This window comes from Phyllostomus discolor, chromosome 3 (assembly GCF_004126475.2).
Source record: "Phyllostomus discolor isolate MPI-MPIP mPhyDis1 chromosome 3, mPhyDis1.pri.v3, whole genome shotgun sequence".
Classification (NCBI taxonomy): domain Eukaryota; kingdom Metazoa; phylum Chordata; class Mammalia; order Chiroptera; family Phyllostomidae; genus Phyllostomus; species Phyllostomus discolor.
In genome coordinates, this window is record NC_040905.2 from 206,964,135 (window position 1) to 206,985,719 (window position 21,585).

General features: G+C 44.1%; 1 protein-coding gene across 10 annotated transcripts in view; it reads left to right on the forward strand.

Moving 5' to 3' along the window:
- The window catches only part of GAPVD1 (GTPase activating protein and VPS9 domains 1), a 62,685-nt gene that overhangs the window by 37,232 nt on the left and 3,868 nt on the right, over positions 1–21,585 (forward strand). For 5 of the 10 annotated variants that reach the window (XM_028505830.2, XM_028505821.2, XM_036022227.1 and 2 more), the window contains 15 exons: positions 55–228; positions 2,291–2,431; positions 3,508–3,642; positions 4,107–4,226; positions 6,852–6,929; positions 7,387–7,757; positions 9,713–9,800; positions 10,788–10,868; positions 14,255–14,377; positions 15,424–15,553; positions 17,115–17,224; positions 17,486–17,645; positions 18,482–18,669; positions 19,149–19,362; positions 21,216–21,288. In XM_028505830.2, the coding sequence (XP_028361631.1) occupies positions 55–228; positions 2,291–2,431; positions 3,508–3,642; positions 4,107–4,226; positions 6,852–6,929; positions 7,387–7,757; positions 9,713–9,800; positions 10,788–10,868; positions 14,255–14,377; positions 15,424–15,553; positions 17,115–17,224; positions 17,486–17,645; positions 18,482–18,669; positions 19,149–19,362; positions 21,216–21,288 (2,186 nt within the window). Of the gene's footprint in view, positions 1–54; positions 229–2,290; positions 2,432–3,507; positions 3,643–4,106; positions 4,227–4,749; positions 5,577–6,851; positions 6,930–7,386; positions 7,758–9,712; positions 9,801–10,787; positions 10,869–14,254; positions 14,378–15,423; positions 15,554–17,114; positions 17,225–17,485; positions 17,646–18,481; positions 18,670–19,148; positions 19,363–21,215; positions 21,289–21,585 lie in introns of those variants that run through there. The other 5 variants (XM_028505866.2, XM_028505857.2, XM_036022228.1 and 2 more) reach the window with 4 other exon arrangements.

Genomic DNA, 21,585 nt, shown 5'->3' on the forward strand with positions numbered 1-21,585 from the left:
AAGAAATCATAGCTGTGCTACCATTTTTTAAGTGCTTAATTTTGTTTTTGATAGCCACAACACAAGATAATCTTGATGATAAGCTGAGGAAGTTTGAAATCCGTGACATGATGGGACTGACAGATGATAGGGATATATCAGAAACAGTGAGTGAGACCTGGAGTACGGATGTCCTGGGAAGTGATTTTGACCCTAACATTGATGAAGATCGCTTGCAAGAGATTGCAGGTAACTGCTGTTTAATGTCTGGAAGGCTGCTGTTGAGTGGTTCTGTCCACCGCCCTTTGGGGGAGGGGACGTCGGTGCTCTCACAGACATGTGGGTGTGGCCTTTTACCTGGGCAACTGAGGTGACTGCACATAACAAGGCATTTGTGTGTTTTTTCTTTACTTACTGTAAATACGGGTATGTTTTCCCCGACTACATTTAGCTCCACTCTCCACCTCCCCCAAAAAGAAAAACCAGCCTTTTGAATTAGCTTCTCATCAAGTCTGGTTTGTAGAATATAGTATATGTTCTTAGTCTGTGATTAGGATGTTCTTTAGAGACTAAATGTTGTACCTTACCTTAAAATGAAATTCTGACAGATTATAGCTATGAAATCTTTTGGAATAATATGATACTGAGAGTCTCTTAAAAATTGAGTTTACTTCTGAAAGGATTAATTCATTTCCAAAAAGTAACCAGTTTTTTCTTTTTCTTTTTTCCATATCAAGTTTATTGATGTATAATTATAAACATTAAAATTCACTCTTCTTAAGAGACTGTTCTGCGAGTTCTAAAAGATTCATATTGTCTTGTAACCACCATCTTCGTTTTCTTTACAAATTATGGAACATTTTAAGAAAATACGAGAGAATAGTATAATGAACTCCGTGTAGCTGTCACTCAGCCTCGACAGTCACACATACATGTGGCCAGTTGTTTCATCTCTTCTCCCATCCACTACCCTTCCTCCCCTTCCCCCATTGTGTTCAGGCAGGTTCCAGACATTATTTAATTTTTTAATATTTTTGATTTCTTTACTTTTAGAGAGGGAGGAAGGGAGGGAGAAAAGGAGGGAGAGAAACATCGATGTATGAGAGATACATCGAGAGGTTGCCTCTTGCACATGCCCAACTGGGGACCTGGCACGCAACCCAGGCATGTGCCCTGACTGGGAATCGAACCAGTAACCTTTTGGTTTGCAGACTGGCACTCAGTCCACTGAGCCACACCAGTCAGGGCTGGACATTATTTCATTTTTAATTATGTCATGACATATCTTTAAAAGGTCACTTTACCAGTAACCTTTTTCTAAGAGTTATTTCTGTTTGTTTGTTTTTTTTAATCTTCACCTGAGGACATTTTTTATTTCATTCCATTTAGAGAGAAAGGAAGGGAGAGAAAGAAACATTGATGGGAGAAAGAAGCATCAGTTGATTGCCTTCCTGTACACTTCTGGACTGGGGATCAAACCCTCAACCTAGGAATGTGCCCTGACTGGGCATTGAACCTGCAGTCCTTTGGTTATGGGAAGGCGCTCCAACCAACTAAGCCCACACTATCCAGGGCCAAAAGTTTTTTTCATGCACTGAAGTAGAATTGTTCTTTTAATAGGTTAATCAAAAATAGTAGAACATTCTGAACTTGAATATGTTTAACACAGTTGTACAATAATATTGAATCGTTTCTGTTTGCATTTTGGGGTAGTGTAAATAGATTTCTTAATTGATTTTTGCATTATTTTGTTCCAAATGCTAAAGTATTTAGCGTTTTTTTCTCGCAGTCAGCTCTGTTTGAGCAGTAAGCTGTATCTGCAGTTGAGTGAGTGCTACAGAGGCAAGATGCATTTTCCTACAAAGATATTTTATTGACTGAGTATGTGGCTAATGTGCCAGAAGAAAACATTTTCAGCCAGTATAACTTGATGTGGTTAAATGTCTCTTGACTGTTTTTAATCCTTGTGGAGCTGTAAACTTTAGAGAGCTGTTAGGCACAGACACGTAAAATTTACCGGAAGACCAAGCTGAAAGCGAGTTGAAATGACTTGCCCTAACCATGTGTTCTCTCTGTGGAGAGTCCAAGGGGAGCAGGACGCAGTGGGTGAAAAAGAGCTTGTGTCATTGTGACCAAAATGGGAAATTTGAGTTTTTAGTGGTGGTATTGATTGAAATTACTCTTACCTTGGCTTATTTCTTGTGGCTAGAGTAGAGAGATCTTGTTAGCTTAGTGTTTGGCTTTTTTCCATGATCTCTGCTCTTCCCATTCAGGATCTTTGTTAACCTTTTGCTCCCCACTGGTTATACAGGTGCAGCAGCAGAGAACATGTTAGGCAGTTTACTGTGCCTGCCAGGTTCAGGGTCAGTACTTCTTGACCACTGCACTGGTTCTACCATATCAGAGACAACAAGCGAAGCTTGGAGTGTAGAGGTTTTGCCAAGTGACTCAGGTTAGTATGCTGTCACTCTCTGCATTTTGATTTGCACAGAAGTTATAAATGTAAGGTATTCCAATTTCTATATGACGGGCATTTTTTCAGGTATACATTTGACAAGTGTTGCGAGGCAATCTTATTGCTAAGAATTTCAAATGGGAAATTAGTGAGGTTATTTTCTGTTCATCGAGAAAAAATGCCGTGTTGGATGGCATAGGCTGAGGTGGCAGGTGCCTTCTGACTCTGTGTTCAGTTATTTTGGAGGCAGCTGTCAGTAACTCATCAGGGTTCTGTGTGGGGCACTGAGTCCAGTGTTTCCCACTCACTCGTCACAGAACAGGAACCCCGCGTGGTCGGATGCCTGGTAAGCATGTTTAGATTTATCCCAGAGTAGAACTTGACCCTTTAAATGTACCTAATGTATTTTTTGAAATGCACTGAAATTGAGACTCTGGAGCACTGAGAATTTTTTGTGCAGAGTTATTATAAATGTATATGAAGTATTTTGTACTTTCTTTTTTTTATGTATTGCATTTCTACTTTTTTTCTAATTACGAAGATAAATCTTTGCCTTCAACTAAATGTCAACTACCAGAATGCAAGTAAAAATAACTGTGTGTCTGAATTCCATTCTCTCTGATGTACTTGGCACAAGAATAATGAAGTGATCCTGGTGTGTGTTGTATAACGTTAACACATTCAGACATGCCGACCTTTCCATAAGGAGACAGCAGGGTTCCCTCACTCTTTTGAGCATCCGTAGAAGTTATTTTTTAAAAAGTGGTTTGTTTAATGCTAAGTTATTTCATATTCTTTTGTTCAGTTCAATTGCTAACCAAGAGCACATCCAAAGGTGACCTGGAGTCAGTTTTCATCTTTGCACAACGAACTGGCCTCAATTGGGATGAAAATCACAGCCTTGACTTTTTTTTAACACTTGATCCAACTAACTTTGCTACCTGGCCCAGACTCAGAAATCTATTTACACTGATTTCATTCATGCCCTGGGAGCTTTCATCACCTGGGTCACAAGCTGAAGCTGGGGCATGCTAGCAGAATCACTAACGCGACACCTCACGTCTTCTATCTAGAGGCCCCAGACCTAAAGCAGGAGGAGCGTCTGCAGGAGCTCGAGAGCTGCTCTGGACTGGGCAGCACATCTGATGATACGGATGTCAGGGAGGTCAGTTCCCGCCCCAGCACACCAGGCCTCAGTGTTGTGTCGGGTATGTCTGTCTTGTTTTAAGGAATAAGGACTTGAAGGTGTGTTCCCACCTTTCCATTTATAAAGTTGATCGCAAAGAGATGTGTTTTATTTAAGAGCTGAGTAATTTCCAGGAAATGAAATTATTTCTATGGGACCTTAAATCTGTGAGAATTTAATGTGTGGCTTTTATAGAGCATGTTGGAGTAACTGGCAAACGGTCTGTACGTGTTCCTTCTATAACTCTGTCTGTTCTCGCTAGCCGCTGCCTACTGCACTTAGATATCACCTGGTAATTCTGGTTATATTGTACAAATCAAGGGAAATGCATTTAAGCAATAGTACAATAAAAGATATAACACCGAACGACTCACATGTATAGAACCAAGTCACAGAAAAATTGAGAATGTTTACATTTCTCCAAAACTCATACTTTTTGTGTGGTTATTTTGTTCTTGCTGTTTATTTTTGCTTTCTTTTTTTAAGGCATAAGTGCAACCTCTGAGGATATTCCCAATAAGATTGAAGACCTGAGATCTGAGTGCAGCTCTGACTTTGGGGGTAAAGATTCTGTCACTAGTCCAGACATGGACGAAGTAACTCATGGTAAGAAGGGGAAATGAGGGTGACTTTTTAAAACAATCACATTCGTGGTGAAACTGGCAGACTTACCATTGCTAGTGATAATATCCATTGTTACAGCCCTTTGGGACATAATTCGCCAATACATATAGTTAGTCCTGAAATCGGTCATAAGGAAGTCTTACGCAGAAAGATGCTCTTCATAACATTAATATTTGCAAAATTTAGATATAGTCTAATCATTGAAAAATAGAACGGCTAAATGAATTTTGATATAACCACTTATTAGAATTTATGCAGTTATTTTTTAAATGCTTTAAAGAATAGGGAAATACCTTTTTACATTTTTGTTTGTTCTAAACCAAGGTTTCTCATTGTTAGTACTATTGACATTGGGGTCAGGTAATTTTTTTATTGTGTGGGCGGCTGGCCTCTACCAGGAGCATGCCCCCCACGTCCCTCCCCTGCAGTTGAGACAACCAGCAATGTTTGCAGACACTGGCATGTGATCTCTTGGGGGGCAGAATAGCCCCAGCTGAGAGCCACTGTCCTAAACATGCAACTTTCAAACTGTACTCTTCATGGACCGCTGAGGGTCCTTAAGAGCTTTTTGGGGGTGGAGAGCATGAGAGCAGACTAAATTCATAGCAATAAAAGGTTATTGTCCTTTCCACTGTACTGACACCTGCACCGATGGTGCACCAGTTGCGGTGGGTAAACTTGCCGGGGCCTTTAGCACAAAGCAGGGCAGTGGCACAAACTGTGCTCCTGGTCATTGTGCTCTTCTCTCACCATTAAAATAAAGGAAATAGTGTCTGTGGTGAAGCAGTAAAGGTTATTTAATTACATCTCAGCCCTTGAGCACACATCTTTCTAATATTCGATGTGAAGAGATAAGAGGGACAATGGAAAAGCCCTTCTGTGACTGAGTTGTGAGCTTAACTACCTGTTCTTTTCTTGTTTGTTTTTCACGAAACACCATTTTCACTTGAAAGAAAGACCGACAGACAAACTGTCTTTGTTCACACTTGGGTATTTGTCAGACATGTCTTGAAAATGAACAGAATGAGCCTGTCACTTCCCGACAGAGTAGAATTTGTTGTCAATGATAACACTCCAGCTTTCAGATAAAAGTTAGAATTTTGGAAAACTTGTGTCCACTTCTGTGAGCTTCACGGTTTCCCACTACTTAAAGACTTTCCTGGTGAGATTGGCGGTGATAATAAGAATGTAATTTTCCAAATTCATATGTTGAAATGTGTCAACGTTTAGAAGATTAGCATATCTAATTGAACCTAGTATTTTCCAGGTGATCAATGCATAATGTTACAACTCTTACATGAGTAAAAGATCCATTTAAAATGCAAGACAGTCCAGTTAATTTTAATGTAACAGAGAATAGAAAGTTCACTGACTAGCTTTCAGATTCCACGTTATACCTAACCTTTAAAAAACTACTCGTTAAGATTTGATACAGTACCAAAGAAAATATCCACAATTACTGAAAAGCTACTAAAATATCATCCCCTTTCCAACTGCATGTGTGAGGCCAGTTTTCCTTTACAGTCTTTAACCAAAATGTCATATTGCTACCGATTCAAAACAAGCAGATATGAGAATCCAGCTGTGTTCTTTCTAACCATATAGTAATTTGTAAAAATGTAAAACAATGTCACTCTTATTTTTTATTTTGGAAAATGTAGCTATTTTTCATTATAAAGGGTTATTTGTATTACCATTTAATGGATATATTTTAGTGTATACACATGTAAATATCTCTTTTCAGTTTTAATTTCTAATTAACTATCAATACATATAATCAGTAATTTTAAAGAATGTAGAGGCGTTCTAAGATCATAATTTTGAGAACTCATGTTTCAAGCTGTCTTCCATAATGATACACTATTTCTATAATTTTTAAAAAGGGAGATAAGTATAAGATGGAAAACAAGGAAAAATGAAAAGGCACACACCACTAATTCATTATCAAAAAAGTTCAGTTTCAAAAAGTCCAGAGTAACAGTTTTGATGTATTTGGAAGTGTTAGCCTCTGCACACTCACCTATTTTAATGTTTCTGATTTTGATTGTTTAGACATGCTCAGAGGAGCGTCTTTCACTCTGTAGCTTAAAACAGTGCACTTTAGAAGCTTGAATTTCTTTTATGGTATAATGTGGTGTTCATTTTAGTATGAGTTTTTAAAGAAATTATCATTTGCTGAGAGCAGTTTAGAATTTCCAGTTGTACGATGTTTTAGTTACACTCCTTCTGTGGGCAGCATCGCCCCTGTTTCCACAGATGGGAGGTGAGACTCAGGGAGGCCTGACATTGTGAAGGTTTTGGTGACTCCCATCCTCTGGCTCTGTGACCTTTGCATTGCCTGTGACCCAGTTTGGCTCTTAGAAGTCACAGGCCTGTGGATGACAGACCACTTCAGTGTCATTAAAACCCATGTATGTAGCAAAAAAGCATAGTAGGAATTTGGAGTAATAAGAATTTGACCTTGAGTCGATTCTTTTTTTCCTGAAATGCCCCCAAGTTCTAATTGACTAAAACAGTTTGAAAACCAGGAAAATGTCAGAACCATTTTCACCGTGTTGAAATGCGCGCTGAGTCACGCGTTCTGACCGGCCTCGCTGTTTGGTTTAGGCGCCCACCCGCTGACCTCCCCGCCTTCCCAGTCGGAGTCTCTGCTCGCCATGTTCGACCCGCTGTCTTCCCATGAAGGTAAACTAGTCAGAGGAACTTTTTTTAAAAAAAAATGAGATACAATTGACATAGCATTATATTTCAGGTATACAGTAAGATGATTGAGTATTTGTGTATATGGTGAAACAATCATCAAGGGAGCTTTTTTAAAAAAGAATATTTATTTATTTTTTTAAAGTGAGGGGAAGGGAGGGAGAAAAAGGGGGAGAAACATCAATCGGGTTGCCCTTCGTACGTGCCCCGACTGGCTGGGCCCAGGCCTGCAATCTAGGCATACACCCTGACCAGGAGCCAAACTTGCCATCTTTTGGTTGGCGGGATGGCACTCAGCCAACTGAGCCACACAGGCCAGGCCATCAAGTAAGCATTTCACTCTCGTCTTGTCACGGACAAAGGCACGCGACCAAAACCCTCTGTTAATGCCTTGGTTGGATCAGTTGTGTCTCAGCTGCAAACTTTTTTCCCTGTGTTCCAGGGGCTTCTGCTGTGGTAAGGCCCAAGGTTCACTATGCCAGGCCGTCACACCCACCACCAGACCCCCCGATCCTGGAAGGAGCTGTGGGAGGAAATGAGGCCAGGCTGCCGAACATTGGCTCCCACGTCTTAACGCCGGCTGAAATGGAGGCGTTCAGGCAAAGGCATTCCTACCCCGAGAGATTAGTTCGCAGCCGGAGCTCTGATATAGTGTCTTCTGTCCGGAGACCCATGAGTGACCCCAGCTGGAACCGACGCCCAGGGAATGAAGAGCGAGAGCTCCCTCCAGCCGCAGCCATTGGTGCTACTTCTTTGGTGGCTGCACCTCATTCCTCATCTTCATCCCCGAGCAAGGACTCCTCGAGAGGAGAGGTAGGGGACACAGGCCACGCTACAGAATTTGTGGTCAGCTTTCATGTTCTGTCTGCCTGGTGCTCTTGGTATCTGAAATTGGCATAGGTTATATCCATCTAGGACTAAGGATGGGCAGTAGTCGTAATTAAAGATGGTCTGTCATTCTAGTAAATTCACAACCATATAACCCATTAGAAGTACTGTGGTACTTTGGTTTTGTAGTAATAAAGCTTGCATTTTTTATAACACTTTTAGACTTTCATCAAGTAATTTTATATTTAATTTCATTTAAACCTCACAGTTTTCTTCCGAGATGATTAGCTAGCTAGCTATTTTCTTTTTTTTCCCCCAATGAAGTATTATTTTTTATTTTGAAACAATTACACAGAAGTTGGAAGTAGAGAAAGCCCCACGCCCAGCCATGTGAGAGTGCGTGGCCAGCCCGATGCTGCCGCGCTCCTCGCCTGTGACCGCTTTAGTGCGGAGCCTCCCGCGTGCGGCGCCTTCCCCTGCGCGTGCTGCAGCCGTGGGCACCGGGAGAGGACTGGCATGCCACTGCGTCTGCCCCTCCGACGCTCACGCCCCGTTCGTGAGTGTGCCCCCGGTTGTCCCAGTGACGCTCGCTAAAGGGCCCGTGCAGGATTGGATCTCATATTCAGTCGTCATGTCCTTTAGTCTCAGTCCAGAACATTTTCTCAGTTTGTCCTTGGCTTTCGTAATCTTCACACACTTAAAAACTGCAGGCCCATTTCTAGAATTGGGGCTTGTTTGATGTTTTCTCATGACCAGTTTTTTTCCAATGAGGTATTATTTTTTATTTTGAAAAATAAAGCTTTTATTTTGAAAAAAACGAGCTTACTCATCCTCGGCAGGAACGTCACTGACGTGACAATGTGTCCCTTTCCCTGCCTGTGCTGCCCATTTGATGAAGGTGTGGTCTGCCAGGCTTCCCCACTGTAAAGTTACTGCTTTCCTTCGTAATTAAGGAGTATTTTGTGGGGGAGGGGGTACTTCGAATATATGTGAATATCCCGGTCTTTGTCAGACGTATTTACTCACTTATTAATTATATCTGCAGGCCCGTGGTTTTCTATTTTAATCAGTGGGTTTGTTACTATCATTTATTTTTGTCCTGGTTTGGCCTCAGGGAGCCCCCTCTACATGAGTGCTCTTAGAGAAGATATTTTTAGTTCCAGTTTTGTAGAAACAGAGATTAAATGACTTGTCTAAGGTCACGTGATGGGCTGGTCAAGGAATTGTAGTTGCCGTCCTTTGACATGTGGTCCTGATGACAGCTCAGCATAATTGGTGATCAAAACTTGAACGTTGAAGTTGGTCAGATCTAAGTTTGAGTCCCAGCTGTGCCACATACAGACCGTGTGACTCTGGGGAAGATGAGTATGATAACCTCTCATCTATAAGAAGGGCTTAATATTAGTATTTATCTCCTAAGGCTACTGTGAGGTTTAAATGAGATAATACATGTCCTTACACTCAGTGTTTATCTCCTAAATACTGTGAGGTTTAAATGAGATAATATATGTCCTTACACTCAGTGTTTATCTCCTAAATACTGTGAGGTTTAAATGAGATAATACATACCCTTACACTCAGTGTTCGGCACACAGTCTAGACTCGGTGTTATTATCAATGCTACTGCCACCGTCTCTGCTGCCCCTCTAGACGTTGCTTGCATTGTATTGACTCTGTAAGAACGTATTAAGTGCCCACGCTATGCTAGGCTCCGCATTTACTAACGGTGATGAGACAGGGCCTGCCCTCAAGCAGATCATTGTCTGGTGCTTGAAGGGCGCACTCCCATGTTTCAGAAGTTTCCTATACAGCAATAAGAACAGTTTTGCTTTTAAGACAAACCTGAGTGGTATTTGTGTTTCAAAGACTAAATTAAATCCTTTTCATAGTCATTTGTCCTGCTGCCCACCTACAAATAAAGCATCAAACTCTTCCTACAGACTGAAGAACGCAAAGATAGCGATGATGAGAAATCAGACAGGAACAGACCTTGGTGGAGAAAACGTTTTGTTTCTGCCATGCCTAAAGGTAATTTTATAAAATATTAGAATGCCGTGTTAGCAATAAGAAGCAAAGCCCCAAAATCTTTTTCAGAGAGCCAGTACCTCAACTCCTCTCTCTCTGAGGCTTGCTGGGCTTGTTTCTAGCTCTTTTCAGGGTAAAGAACATGGTTTCTCGCAGGTGAATGCTAAGGAAGAGCTTTAGAAGTAGCAGTTGTTGTTCTTTGCAGGAGGTGGTAGTGGTTTCATAAATGGAAGTCATGCAAGTCACAGTTGTTTAAATATCATATGCCACTGATGGTAGACGTGTAGGATTTACGACATACGAATTGCCAATAATTATTGCAGGAGAAAGGGATGCTATCAGGAATTAAACTGAAAATTTGAAATTCGTCCTTGACATTCCTGGAATAAACTTCAGCTTTTAACGTTTATGTTCTTTGAGAATATTTATACCCTATTAGTGAGTGTCTAATTTGGAGAGGTAGTTGTATAAAATTGTTTGCTTTTTTTGTGCATAGCCTGGCATCATCCCAGTAGATACTGGGATTTGAGTTTGCAAAGCATCTCTTCCTGAATGGAGAGATCACCCAGGATTAAAGCTAGGGACTGCTTCCGAAGGCCTCTTCTCTGCCCCGCCCCGTGGTGCTCAGGAGCTGAGGAGCACAGCCGTGGCGCCGCACTCAGTTCTGCTGAGGAGGAGGGCCGAGGGAGGCTCAGAGCTTTGAATGTGTGTTTTTGAGCAGAGGTGCAGAGGCAGTGGTTTTGATTTAGTCCCAGTGGATTCCTGTTAATTCATTCTTCCTGTGGCAGACGACTCCGAAAGCTTCTTTAAGAACCCTCAATGCTATTTTAAAAACTATTATCAGTTGACACTTGGGATTTCTTAGCTTTTAAACTTTTCACCTTCCTCTCACTTAGAAATGTTGGCACGCCAGTTAACCCAAAATGACTGCTGTCTTCCGAGTAGCGCAGTATGTTATGTGTCACACTACTGACTTTATTTAATTTCCAGCTCCTATACCATTTAGAAAGAAAGAAAAACAAGAAAAAGACAAAGATGATCTGGGGCCTGACAGATTCTCAACACTCACAGGTTTGTAGACCCATGGACTTCCTGGCTCCTTCATTCCCAGAGCACATATTTCATAACACTTTTTCTTGGGTGCCATAAGCGTTGCCTCTTTAGAAGAGTGTGTCTGTGTGTGTACAGTGGGGAGTATGTTCTTCGTAGCTTTGTGGTTTCCAGTTGGTGGCCACAGTGAACCTCAGTGTGCTCTTCCTGCAGACCGCCACCACCATCACCATCCTCATTATCATAGCTTCCGTTTATGATGAGGCCTCTAGACACACCCTGCAACTCGACAGCTTAGCGGGAGGATGACGCGTAGTGCCTTGTAGGAGCGTGTGGTGCTGGTTTCAGCGCTCTGCATGCCATGCCTTCGGGCCCGTGATTAAGCAGTCCTCTCTAACCTTTTCTCTAACGCTGATCGTAGCATTCTAAATTGATTTCCGTCTGTAGCGCTTGATTATTCAGGATCACAGTGAAATTCTGTTCTACCTAATTTCCTTTTTTTGTGATAAAGTGTGTGTTCAAACAATATCATAAATTTATAAACTTTACTAATTTTTTACAGCTTGAATCATTTTAGCATTGCTATCTGACCCAAGGAAAATACAGCTAGGAGTTGGGTTCTTACCTTATTCGGCATTTCTGTTTTTACAGCTTCTTTTTGGCACATTTTGAACGAGTACCCTGAAAGGAAAGAGTGTGAGAAGTAGTGTTACTGACACGGCTTTGAGTTTGGTAGCTGTGTACTATTTGCAATGACTACAGAGTGGGGAATTAATTTCTCACCTCATTTTTTCTTACCTTGATTTTAAATTATGTTCTGCTAAGTTAAAATGAAGGGTTTTATTTAAAAATGAGATAGATTTCGAAAGAACATCCTCCTCAAAGCTCATCATAGCACAGGTAGAATCCCATTTTAATGCATGCTACTCTGATGTCTAGTTCTGTTTAGATGTAGCTCCTTGTCCCAGCATACGCCCTGCTTGGATGCATGCCCTTCCCGGAATAAAGGGTTCCAAACCGCAGGAGCCGTGCTGCTCGGCCACGGGTCCCCGCTGAGAGCAGTCAAGCCCATCTCATCGAATCAGCCAATATTTGTTGAACATCGGACTCATGCCGGGCACTGTGCTAGGTGTTGTAGGTGTTAAGTCAAATCACACACGATCCCATTCTTCGGGAACTCACAGGCTGACCGGGCAGAGTGGCAAAGGCGTGCTTTTGGCAAGGTACTTAGGTTTCCCTACCATGTTTCTGGTGGTAGGACACGACCAGTGTTCACAGAATGGAATGCTCTTCATGAAACCTCATGGTTTGATAATATGGAATTGATAATTTTGGAGAATTTACTTTTCTTTGGGCAATACATTTTTCTGCATTCTTGGCTCTTAAGTGGGAGGCTACATAGAGTAGAATAAATTTTTTTCGTAAAGTATTTCATTTTCTGTGTGTTTAATTCAAGCCATTTAACTTCTCTACTGGTGCAGAAACTTCTACACAGTCCTGACTAATGACCCATTGAAAATTGTCATTAAATCTATTATAAAAAGCTATAAAAGGAAATTTCTTAACAGTCTGCCCATAATCCCACCATCCTAAGCATTCTTTTTTTCCATGTTTTCTCCCAGTGTTTTCATATTTGTTCACGGCTTCTCATGACTGAATCAGAGCATGTATTTAAGTGCATTCTTTTACCACGTGTTATTTCATAAACCCTCTCCCAGTCTCTACTACACACAGCTGGTTTGTTCATTTTCATTGGTTCTAAGATGACGTATCACGTGATTTTACTGCAGTGCCAGCCTTCTCTTGCTTTTGGATAGTTACAGTGAACCTAACTTTTACTATGAAAATACTGTTCACAGTTTCATATGTGTAGCAGTTTTTGTTTGTTTTTATTATTTTCCTGGGATAAAATTTTTAAGAATGGCATTATAGAATTAAAGTTTACGAGCAGCATTATGGCTTTTACTATGTTTAGCCAAATTCTGTTGTCCTTTTTTCAAAAGAGCCTCAACAGCACTCAAAACCAATAGCATAAAGTATGCCCTCTCCAAAAATTTTTTTTGTAATGATAAAGGTTTTATCGGTTTACATTTTGAAGAGATCAGATTACAGTTCTTATCATGCATGCAAATGCCATTATAGCGGAAAGATTAAATTACTATGGAAATCCTTTCTCTCCAAAGTTTACTACAACTTTATGGAGACAAAAATAATGAGTATTTTGTATAGAAACAAAAGGAGAGCCTGTGAACGTAAATACCTAAACTCGCATACACCTCGGCTTCGTCTTCTGTAAAGCGGGGGCGACAGGAGCGCCTCCCTGCGGGTTCGGCGCAGTGATGAAGTGGGTCACCTGTGTCAGATGCTTAGCACAAGTCCTGGCACGGGGTGCGTGCTCAATAAATGTTAGCTGCTATTAATATTAGCTGCTATTAACACACACATACAAATTCTAGTGATTTTTATGTGATTTTTTGACTTTTTAAAAAATGGGATTCTACCAGAATGTGGGCATTTATGGTAGTTACCTGCCTGGCCTAGATCCACCCCAGGAGTTTAACTTTCACTAGAGAACTTTATCGTATCCCATAGATCTGTAGCCGTCTTTGCTTTATTAATTGTTAATCAACTCGACGGCAGGAAAACATCTCGATGTGCTGATGTTGCTGACAGGAGAGCGGCCCTGCCAGTAAGCAGTGCTGCCTCTGTGATCGTGATAGCTTCCCCCCCCCCCCCCCCCCCCCCCCCGTGCACCCCAGGTACAACCCCAGATCTCCCTAGCAACGTCCAGCTTCTCTAGGAGTCCCTCCGACACCGTGGCATGCACAGAAGCGCGCTGCTCCAGCGGCTGCGCGTCAGGGTGCAAGCCAGCGAGACAGAATATGAAAATTGGACGTTTTCAAATCTGGTGTAGAGAGAGAAATCCAGGAAGTGGGGATGGAGGAAGGCAGTTTTTATTGTTATTTAAAAGGCTTTAATTCTCAGTTTAAATGCTACTTTTTTTTCTCCTTCAGCATGGAGATGTCTGAATAAATGAAGTCCGCATATGAAAATGCATTGTTGGAAGTTCTGTTAGCATGAATTGCTAATAACAGTGGTTTGAGTGTCAGCGTTTAGAAACCCATCATCCATTCAGTCTGCACTGGATTTATTGACACTGTCATGCAGAATTCTGGCGATGATGAGAAAGTGGAGCCAGTCCTCCCAATTCCGTGCTTTGGCAAGGCTCTCAGACCTAGCAATGGGAGGAGTAGGCAGCTGCATGGTGCCTCTTAACATTGAGATATGTGCTCTTTTTAAGTCTCACCTCCTAATCGGCCTTTGGGATTATGCTCCTGGTGTCGTACTAACCTCAGAGTTGGTCCAAACCGAGGGGAGCTCATTCTCTCCCTCTCCTTTCCCTGCAGACGACCCCAGCCCTAGACTCAGTGCCCAGGCTCAGGCCGCTGAGGACATTCTGGACAAGTACAGGAATGCCATCAAACGAACCAGCCCCAGTGAAGGAGCATTGGCCAACTACGAGACTGCAGGTGATGACCGGGGTTGGGATTTGAATAGTGATTTTTGTATCACAGTGATAGAGGTGATTGGCATTAAAAGTAGCCTTACTTCAGCTACTTTTGAATAGCTGTGTGAAAAATACGGTACAGTCCTCAAGGTAAATGAACAGGAAACAAAAGTCTGTAAAAGCATAACCTGTGTACTGCATGTGTTACGCTGGTGCATGTACCGAGTGTCTCTGGGAGAAAACCAAGAGGGGGAGCCCGGAGAGAGGTGAAAATAACACAAAAGTTGAACTTTTTCAAAAAATAGCACACCTTTTTTTCTGAGAAAAGTTGAAAACATAGTACAATGAAGGTCCATATTTCCTCTACCTAAATAGACATCAGTTGTTAAGATTTTCCCACATTTTTCTCTCTAGTTGGTTTTTCCTGAAGCATTTGAAATTATCTCCTAAGAATATTTTTTGTATATGCACAGTATCTTTATTACACCGAGGAAATGTTTTATTCCCTTGACTTTATACATGCATGTCTTTTCTAAATTGATTCGTTAAAAACATAAAGCTATCGCGGCACCCCCGGCTGCATGTGTGAGCTCACCCCAGCTCCTTCCTGGCAGTGGCAGAAGCCCTGGGGAGGAGACTGGGGGCCTGAGCGCACGGCCCCCTCAGCCGATGGCTAGTGGAGGGGTTTGCAGCTGCGTCCCGGGGCAGGGTTCCATGCCCACGAAATGAGGTGTTAGGTGTTACTTAAAACAATGTGGAGGCCCCTTTCAGTTCTGTGGTTTGGTGATTCTGATCACAGAGCATTATCTTTATTAAATTAATAATGACTCATTTTTTTCAATTAGGATTGGTATGAGAAGCAAAACCATTCTCCTTCTCAATAAGTGATCTCTTGATATATTATCATTCCTATCCATTATCTTGTTTAAATGTTTCAAGTTTTCTTTTTCAAAGAATTCCTATTGTAAAGCACAGTGCTAACTTATCTCTGAGTTGCTCAGAATAACGGCTAGTGCCAGAATATTCCAGATTAACCTAATTACCCTTTTGGGGGTGGGTTTTGTTTAGAGGTTATGGGTGATGGGGAAAGTGCACACGATTCTCCTCGAGATGAAACACTGCAAAACATCTCAGCCGATGATCTGCCGGACTCTGCGAGCCAAGCGGCCCAGCCTCAGGACTCCGCTTTCTCCTACAGGTATTCCGTCTGCAGGCTTCAGGGCCCTGGGGTTGGGCTCTTCATCACTGTTGCAGGCACCTCAGGTCACGTGATGCATTGAGTCTCTTCGTAAATGTGTAAAGCAGAGGGATAAGTGAATGCAATGGCTGTTTACTGAGAAGCTCTGCTTCACGTGTAGCTGCCCAGCATCATAGACTTTAATTCAGGGATAAAAGAAAACCTCGCTATGCTCATAGGCACCACAGAAGTAATTAAAATGAAACAAGTGGCAGTGCCTCTGTCCCCAAAAAGCTTCGGCATGAGTGAGGAATGTTGGGGGAGGGGGAGGGGGGTCTGCTGCGGAATCATTGACTAACCCACTGTCCCCTGTAGACTGGCTCACGCCCCTTAGTTTGTCACCGTCCTTGCTCCCCAGATTCATCAGTCCCCAGTACATGGCCAGTATTGTTCATATTTACTCTCCCCATTAGTTTAAAGAAAGCTCCAACTAGTACATCATTTTATTTATAAATATTACAAAGTGTTCTGTTTTTCTACTGCAGTAAAATTGGAGTAACAAACAACTTTTATTTTTTGGCCATGACTTGATCATTATATATTTTATGAGTCTTTGCAAAGTGGGTGAATATTACCTTTGATAGGCTTGGTCTGTAAGTTACTCGCTGTATGGGAAACAAGCCAATAGGGAAGGGCTCAGAGCTAGTCAGGTGAGGCAGACAAGTGGCAGTCCTGCAGGGGAGCAGACTTTGCCCGTTCTCGGAGGTGTTCCAGCTTTTTGCTTTGGGTGGCAGCTTCTGAAGAAGCTCTGGTCCGTGCCCTGCAGGACCAGAAAGGGCCATGTCCACTCCAGATAAAAGAATGTTTATGGCTATGGGGTGGGGGGGAGCGGGGGTGGAGGGACTGAGCAAAAAGGAAAAAGGACTCATGGACAAGGACAACAGTGTGGTGACTGCTGGGGAGAGGGGTGTAAGGGGACTGAATGATAATGGGGAAAAATACAATAAAGATTAAATTACAAAAGAAAAAGAATGTCGGTGGCATCTCTCAGCGTGAAGAGAGCTGCACTGGTGTGGTGGGTGACAGGTTACTGAAGGGCGCTCTACCCTGGGTGCTGGTAGGTGCTTCAGTAGCTGGAAGTTGCAGAGAAGCCGGTCTGGCTCAGCCAAGAAGGTGTCCAGCACTAGAGCAGTAGGAAAGGGCTTCTTGTCTGATGGCGAGCTTGTCCAGTGGCTGGGTCAACACTTGTTAAGAGCTATAGGGCGAGGTCTTGTGGGTGCCTGTCCTAGTCCTCAACATGTGCTAGCAGGGCAGAAGTCACTTGTTTGATTTTGGTGACTTTACAGAATGGCTCTTGCCCAGAGCACTTTTACATCCTTGCTCCTCGGGTAACTGGGAAGCCTGTTCCTCTAAGTGAGGTGTCAGTAGGTTTAAGATCACCTTTTTATTTTTGACCACTTGAGACATTTGAGTCCTGAGGTAGCATGAAGTAACATGCCATATGTTAGTTCACATAGTAAATGTTTGTGAAATGTGGCCATATCTGGACATAGAAATGGATGAACTTCCAACTCATTTTCAGAGATGCGAAAAAGAAACTGAGGCTGGCTCTTTGCTCTGCGGACTCTGTGGCTTTCCCAGTGCTCACTCATTCCACACGGAACGGTCTGCCCGACCACACGGACCCAGAAGGTGAGTAGCTGTGTGATCATTTGTTTTTTTCCTACATTTGTAGGTTGAACCATATGAAATTGCCAGTGTTCAACTGTACTGAAGCTTTACAGCAATTCCATGTGGTCCAGCTTAATGCACTGACATTAGGGTCAGCTAAGGGCACTTGGATTACTGTAGTGTTCTCCCATGGAGATCGGCGGGTCAGCTGAGATCTAACACGGTTTACGTAAGCACGTGGATTTTCTCAACAGTAACAGAATTCTTATTTTTTTTGTTTAGACAATGAAATTGTGTGCTTCTTAAAAGTTCAAATAGCTGAGGCCATTAATTTACAAGATAAGAACTTAATGGCTCAGCTGCAAGAAACAATGCGCTGTGTGTGCCGCTTCGACAACAGGACGTGCAGGAAACTGCTGGCCTCCATCGCCGAGGACTACAGGTAGCACGCCCGGCCGCTCGCCTGCAGACCCGTCCCAGCGGGAAGCGTGTTCTTCTCGGTCCTTGTTTTAGAAATGAACCTAGGCTCACTGCAAGGTGCTTGGCTACGTTTACCTGGCTGTAGATGCCCGAGGAGCACATTGGCTATTTAGCCTTGGAAATGTGGTCGTAAATGAGCAGCCCTTACAAACAGAGAAGTGCCCCTTACGTAAGCATTGCACAAAAGAGCTTTTGCAGAGGTGACGCCAGAATAGGATATCATTCTCACGTTTTTTGTTTAAAGATTATTTATTTTTTTTTTATTTTTAGAGCAAGGGGAAGGGAGGGAGAAAGACATGGAGAAAAACATCAATGTGTGGTTGCCTCTGGTGTGCCCCCTACTGGGGACCTGGCCCATAACCCAGGCATGTGCCTTGACTGGGAATTGAACCAGTGATCCTTTGGTTCACCGGCTGGCGCTAAGTCCACTGAGCCACACCAGCCAGGGCTCATTTGCACTTTTTTTTAGGGGTGATAGGGAAGACTACGTCTCTGGACCGGACAAGCAGGCATAGGCCTAGGAATTGCTACCCTTTATCTAGGATCAGTCCCTTGCTAACAGTTAAGGAGAAAAACGTAATGGAGATGCCTAGGAGGTGAAGAGGCTTGGAGGCGTAGGGCACAGGTGCTCTAGTGATTGTTTCATCTAGCCTGTACGCAGATAAATGGTGGTGTGTTGAATGGTCCAGTGGTATAGGAACCTGCATTTCGTTCTTACTGGAGTTTTCTGTAGCAGTCAATTTGAGAACCATATGAGGTATATATATCTGGTGTCCTGCAAAGCATATTTCCTTTCAGGAAAAGGGCCCCCTATATTGCTTATCTCACTCGCTGTCGACAAGGACTGCAGACCACGCAGGCTCATCTGGAGAGGCTGCTGCAGAGGGTTTTGCGGGACAAGGAGGTGGCCAATCGGTACTTCACCACCGTCTGTGTGAGGTTGCTGCTGGAGAGCAAAGAAAAGAAGATCAGGGAGTTCATTCAAGGTAACCGGCGGCCTTCGATGGAGCGTCCCTCCGCCGCGTGTCGCTGGGAAGAGGGGGAACTTGGGTTCTGCCAGTCGGCGGGCCTGCGCGTCCCAGAGCAGCTCCTTAAGTTCCCACCACTGTGGGGACTCGCACTTAAACTTTGGTGTCAGACAGTCCGTTTTATTTTGTTTGGGGTTGAATATCTGTAGTTTATTTAAAAATCGACAAAATTGGTAAAGTTGCGGATCCACACAGTTTTTCTCACTTTTTAAAGCAAAGTGTATCGCTTTTATAACACAGCCGCTGCTCTTCAGCTTTTCTCTCTCTCTGACCTTCCCCCTGAGTGTAGTGATTTGGCTGCATAGTCTCCTAAGATAAACCACATCCAGACATAGGAGCATACTGTTTACATAGCCAGTGATTAAAATGATTCCTGTAATTTTCTTTTTAAAATTATTCAGAGAGCATATTTTAAAAATTACTATTTTGCATTGGAGACTTCCAGAAGCTCACAGCGGCCGATGATAAAACCGCCCAGGTGGAAGACTTCCTGAAGTACCTCTACGGCGTGATGGCCCAGGACGTCATATGGCAAAACGCGAGTGAGGAGCAGCTGCAGGACGCCCAGCTGGCCATCGAGCGGAGCGTGATGAATCGGATTTTCAAGCTCGCTTTCTACCCCAATCAGGACGGGGACACGCTTCGTGACCAGTGAGTGCCTCTGTGGCAGGTGCCTGGGTCGGACCGCGTAAGGGTGCATCAGCAGCCCCGTGTTTTAGACGAGCTGCCTGTGAGCCTTGGTGTCTGAGAGGGAGGCGCGTTGTCACCACGTTTCACCCACCGGAGTTACAAGATCGAGAGGGATGATGTCAGCCTGTTTTCAGGGACGGGGGGCGGGGGGCATCAGGCAGAGGGGCGTATGAATTGGTCATTTGGAGGGCACTGCTGCTGCCTGTGCCTCGGCTCTGCCTTTCCTTTGGATCATGAGTCGGGGAAACCTTCCCAGCCTTTTCGATGAGGTTCACTTCCCTGTCAGGGCTCTCGGGCCTGTGTACCTTTCTCGGTGGCAGCTTTACATTTGTTAGAGTCACGACTCTCAGCCTGGCACCACTGACACTTGGGCCAGGTAGTTCTCAGACGTGGGGGCTGGCGTGTGCGTTGGAGGAGTTCAGCAGCCTCCCTGGGCTGTACACTCGAGGGCCAGTCATCCGGCACCAGTTGTGAGAACCACAGAGGTCTCCAGACACTGCCAAGTGCCCGCTGGAGGGCACAGTCACCCCTGCTCCTGTGCTCTGGTTTGCGTGGCCCCCTGATGAGTGCCCTGTGCCCCGACGCTCCCCCTGAGAACAGGCGTGTGACGCCTGCTCTCAGCCACTGTCACGGCCTCGAGCACAGGGCTCGTCTGGGGTGTTATGTTCATCGTTCATTAGGAACAAAAAGTTACATGTTTGAATATCAAAAAAATATCTAGAATTGTATGGTATATAACTTACATCTCAGTAACGTTGTTTTTAGAAACTAATCCTAAAGATTAATCTTACGAAATTAATATCTGCAGGGGAAACAGTGGGTTTCTGAGGGCAGTGAGAGGGGACAATTTAGCATTTTTCTTTTTCCTCTTCTGCATTTTCTTGAGCATTGCTTTACAACCCCGTCTCTGTTCCCAGCATGTTGAGGTGGTCACTGTGCCCCCAGCCGGGACAGTGACTTACTGTGTCAGGGGCGTGTAGTAGGATCTCCGCGTGGGTAACGAGTGTCTTTGGTTAGGCTGTTTTGCATGGAAGTTATAAGATACGGTGTGCACATCGGAGGGACTTCACTCTCCTCTGGATGGTGAGGATCCATCCAACCTGCCTCTCACCTGTCTGGCCCACCCCAGGCCTCTGTCCTTAATACGCCAAGTGCAGCCGGTTTTCTCTCTGGAGCACCAGCCAGCTCTTGGCTTCCGGTGAGGGGTATGGAATAGGGAGGGGCATTCAGACTGCACAGAGCCACTTCGAGGCAGGTTATTGCTTCTCCTCCACAGTACTTCCGCAGGTTTTGTAGAGGTGAGCTAACACAGTCTTCTGGAAAGAACACCAGAAGCCAGGAAAGCTGGGTTTAGCTCCTGTGTGGCCCTAGCCAAAACTTTCACCTGTTGAAGCTGAATTATTTTCACCAGTGAAAGGAGAGGTGGTGCGTTCTGAGTCCCTTCTCCATCTAAGTGTCTTTGGTTTCTGGCTTTTGGTCCTCCACTCCTGGCAGCCTGTCTGCTGACTGGTGTGTCCAGGCAGTTCGCCGGCTGAGGGCTCCTCTCGCTTCTCCTTGCGTGCGGTCCTGGTCTGGGAAGGAAGGACTTCCCCGCTCTGGCGGCACCCCTGCTCGCTCAGCAGTTCCAGGCGGATCCCGGGTGTGCCTCTTCTAACAAGGTGGAACACCTCCAGCTGAGAGTCTGAACTGTAATTGTGATCTGCACCTAGAAATAAGTCTGCAGTGTTCGAAATGTTTTCAAAAATCCATCATGACCCTTTGTGTACCTTATTTTCTGAAATAGGTATTTACGTGTTTGTTCTGGGGGTTTGCAGGGTCCTTCACGAGCACATTCAGAGGTTGTCTAAAGTAGTGACTGCGAACCACCGAGCTCTTCAGATACCCGAGGTAAGGCGGGTGTCACGCGTGGGCAGCAGTGCGGGCTGAGGCTGCCCGGTGCCTCACCGCTTTCTCAGGGAGGTGGTGTGGACGGCGCACCACCCGTTTGCAGGAGAGCCGTGTCGGTGCACCTGAGGTTCTGGAAGGTCCTTCTGGGCTTACTGGGTGGAGGGGGTGGCCGAGGAGCTCCTACCTGCAACTGCTCGGTGCAGCAGGGCCTCGGAGTGCTGACCCCTCGGTGCAGGAGAGGAAACTGAACCTGAATGTGACACCAGATTACCTTTTAGTTGCTGGTAATGGAGTTTT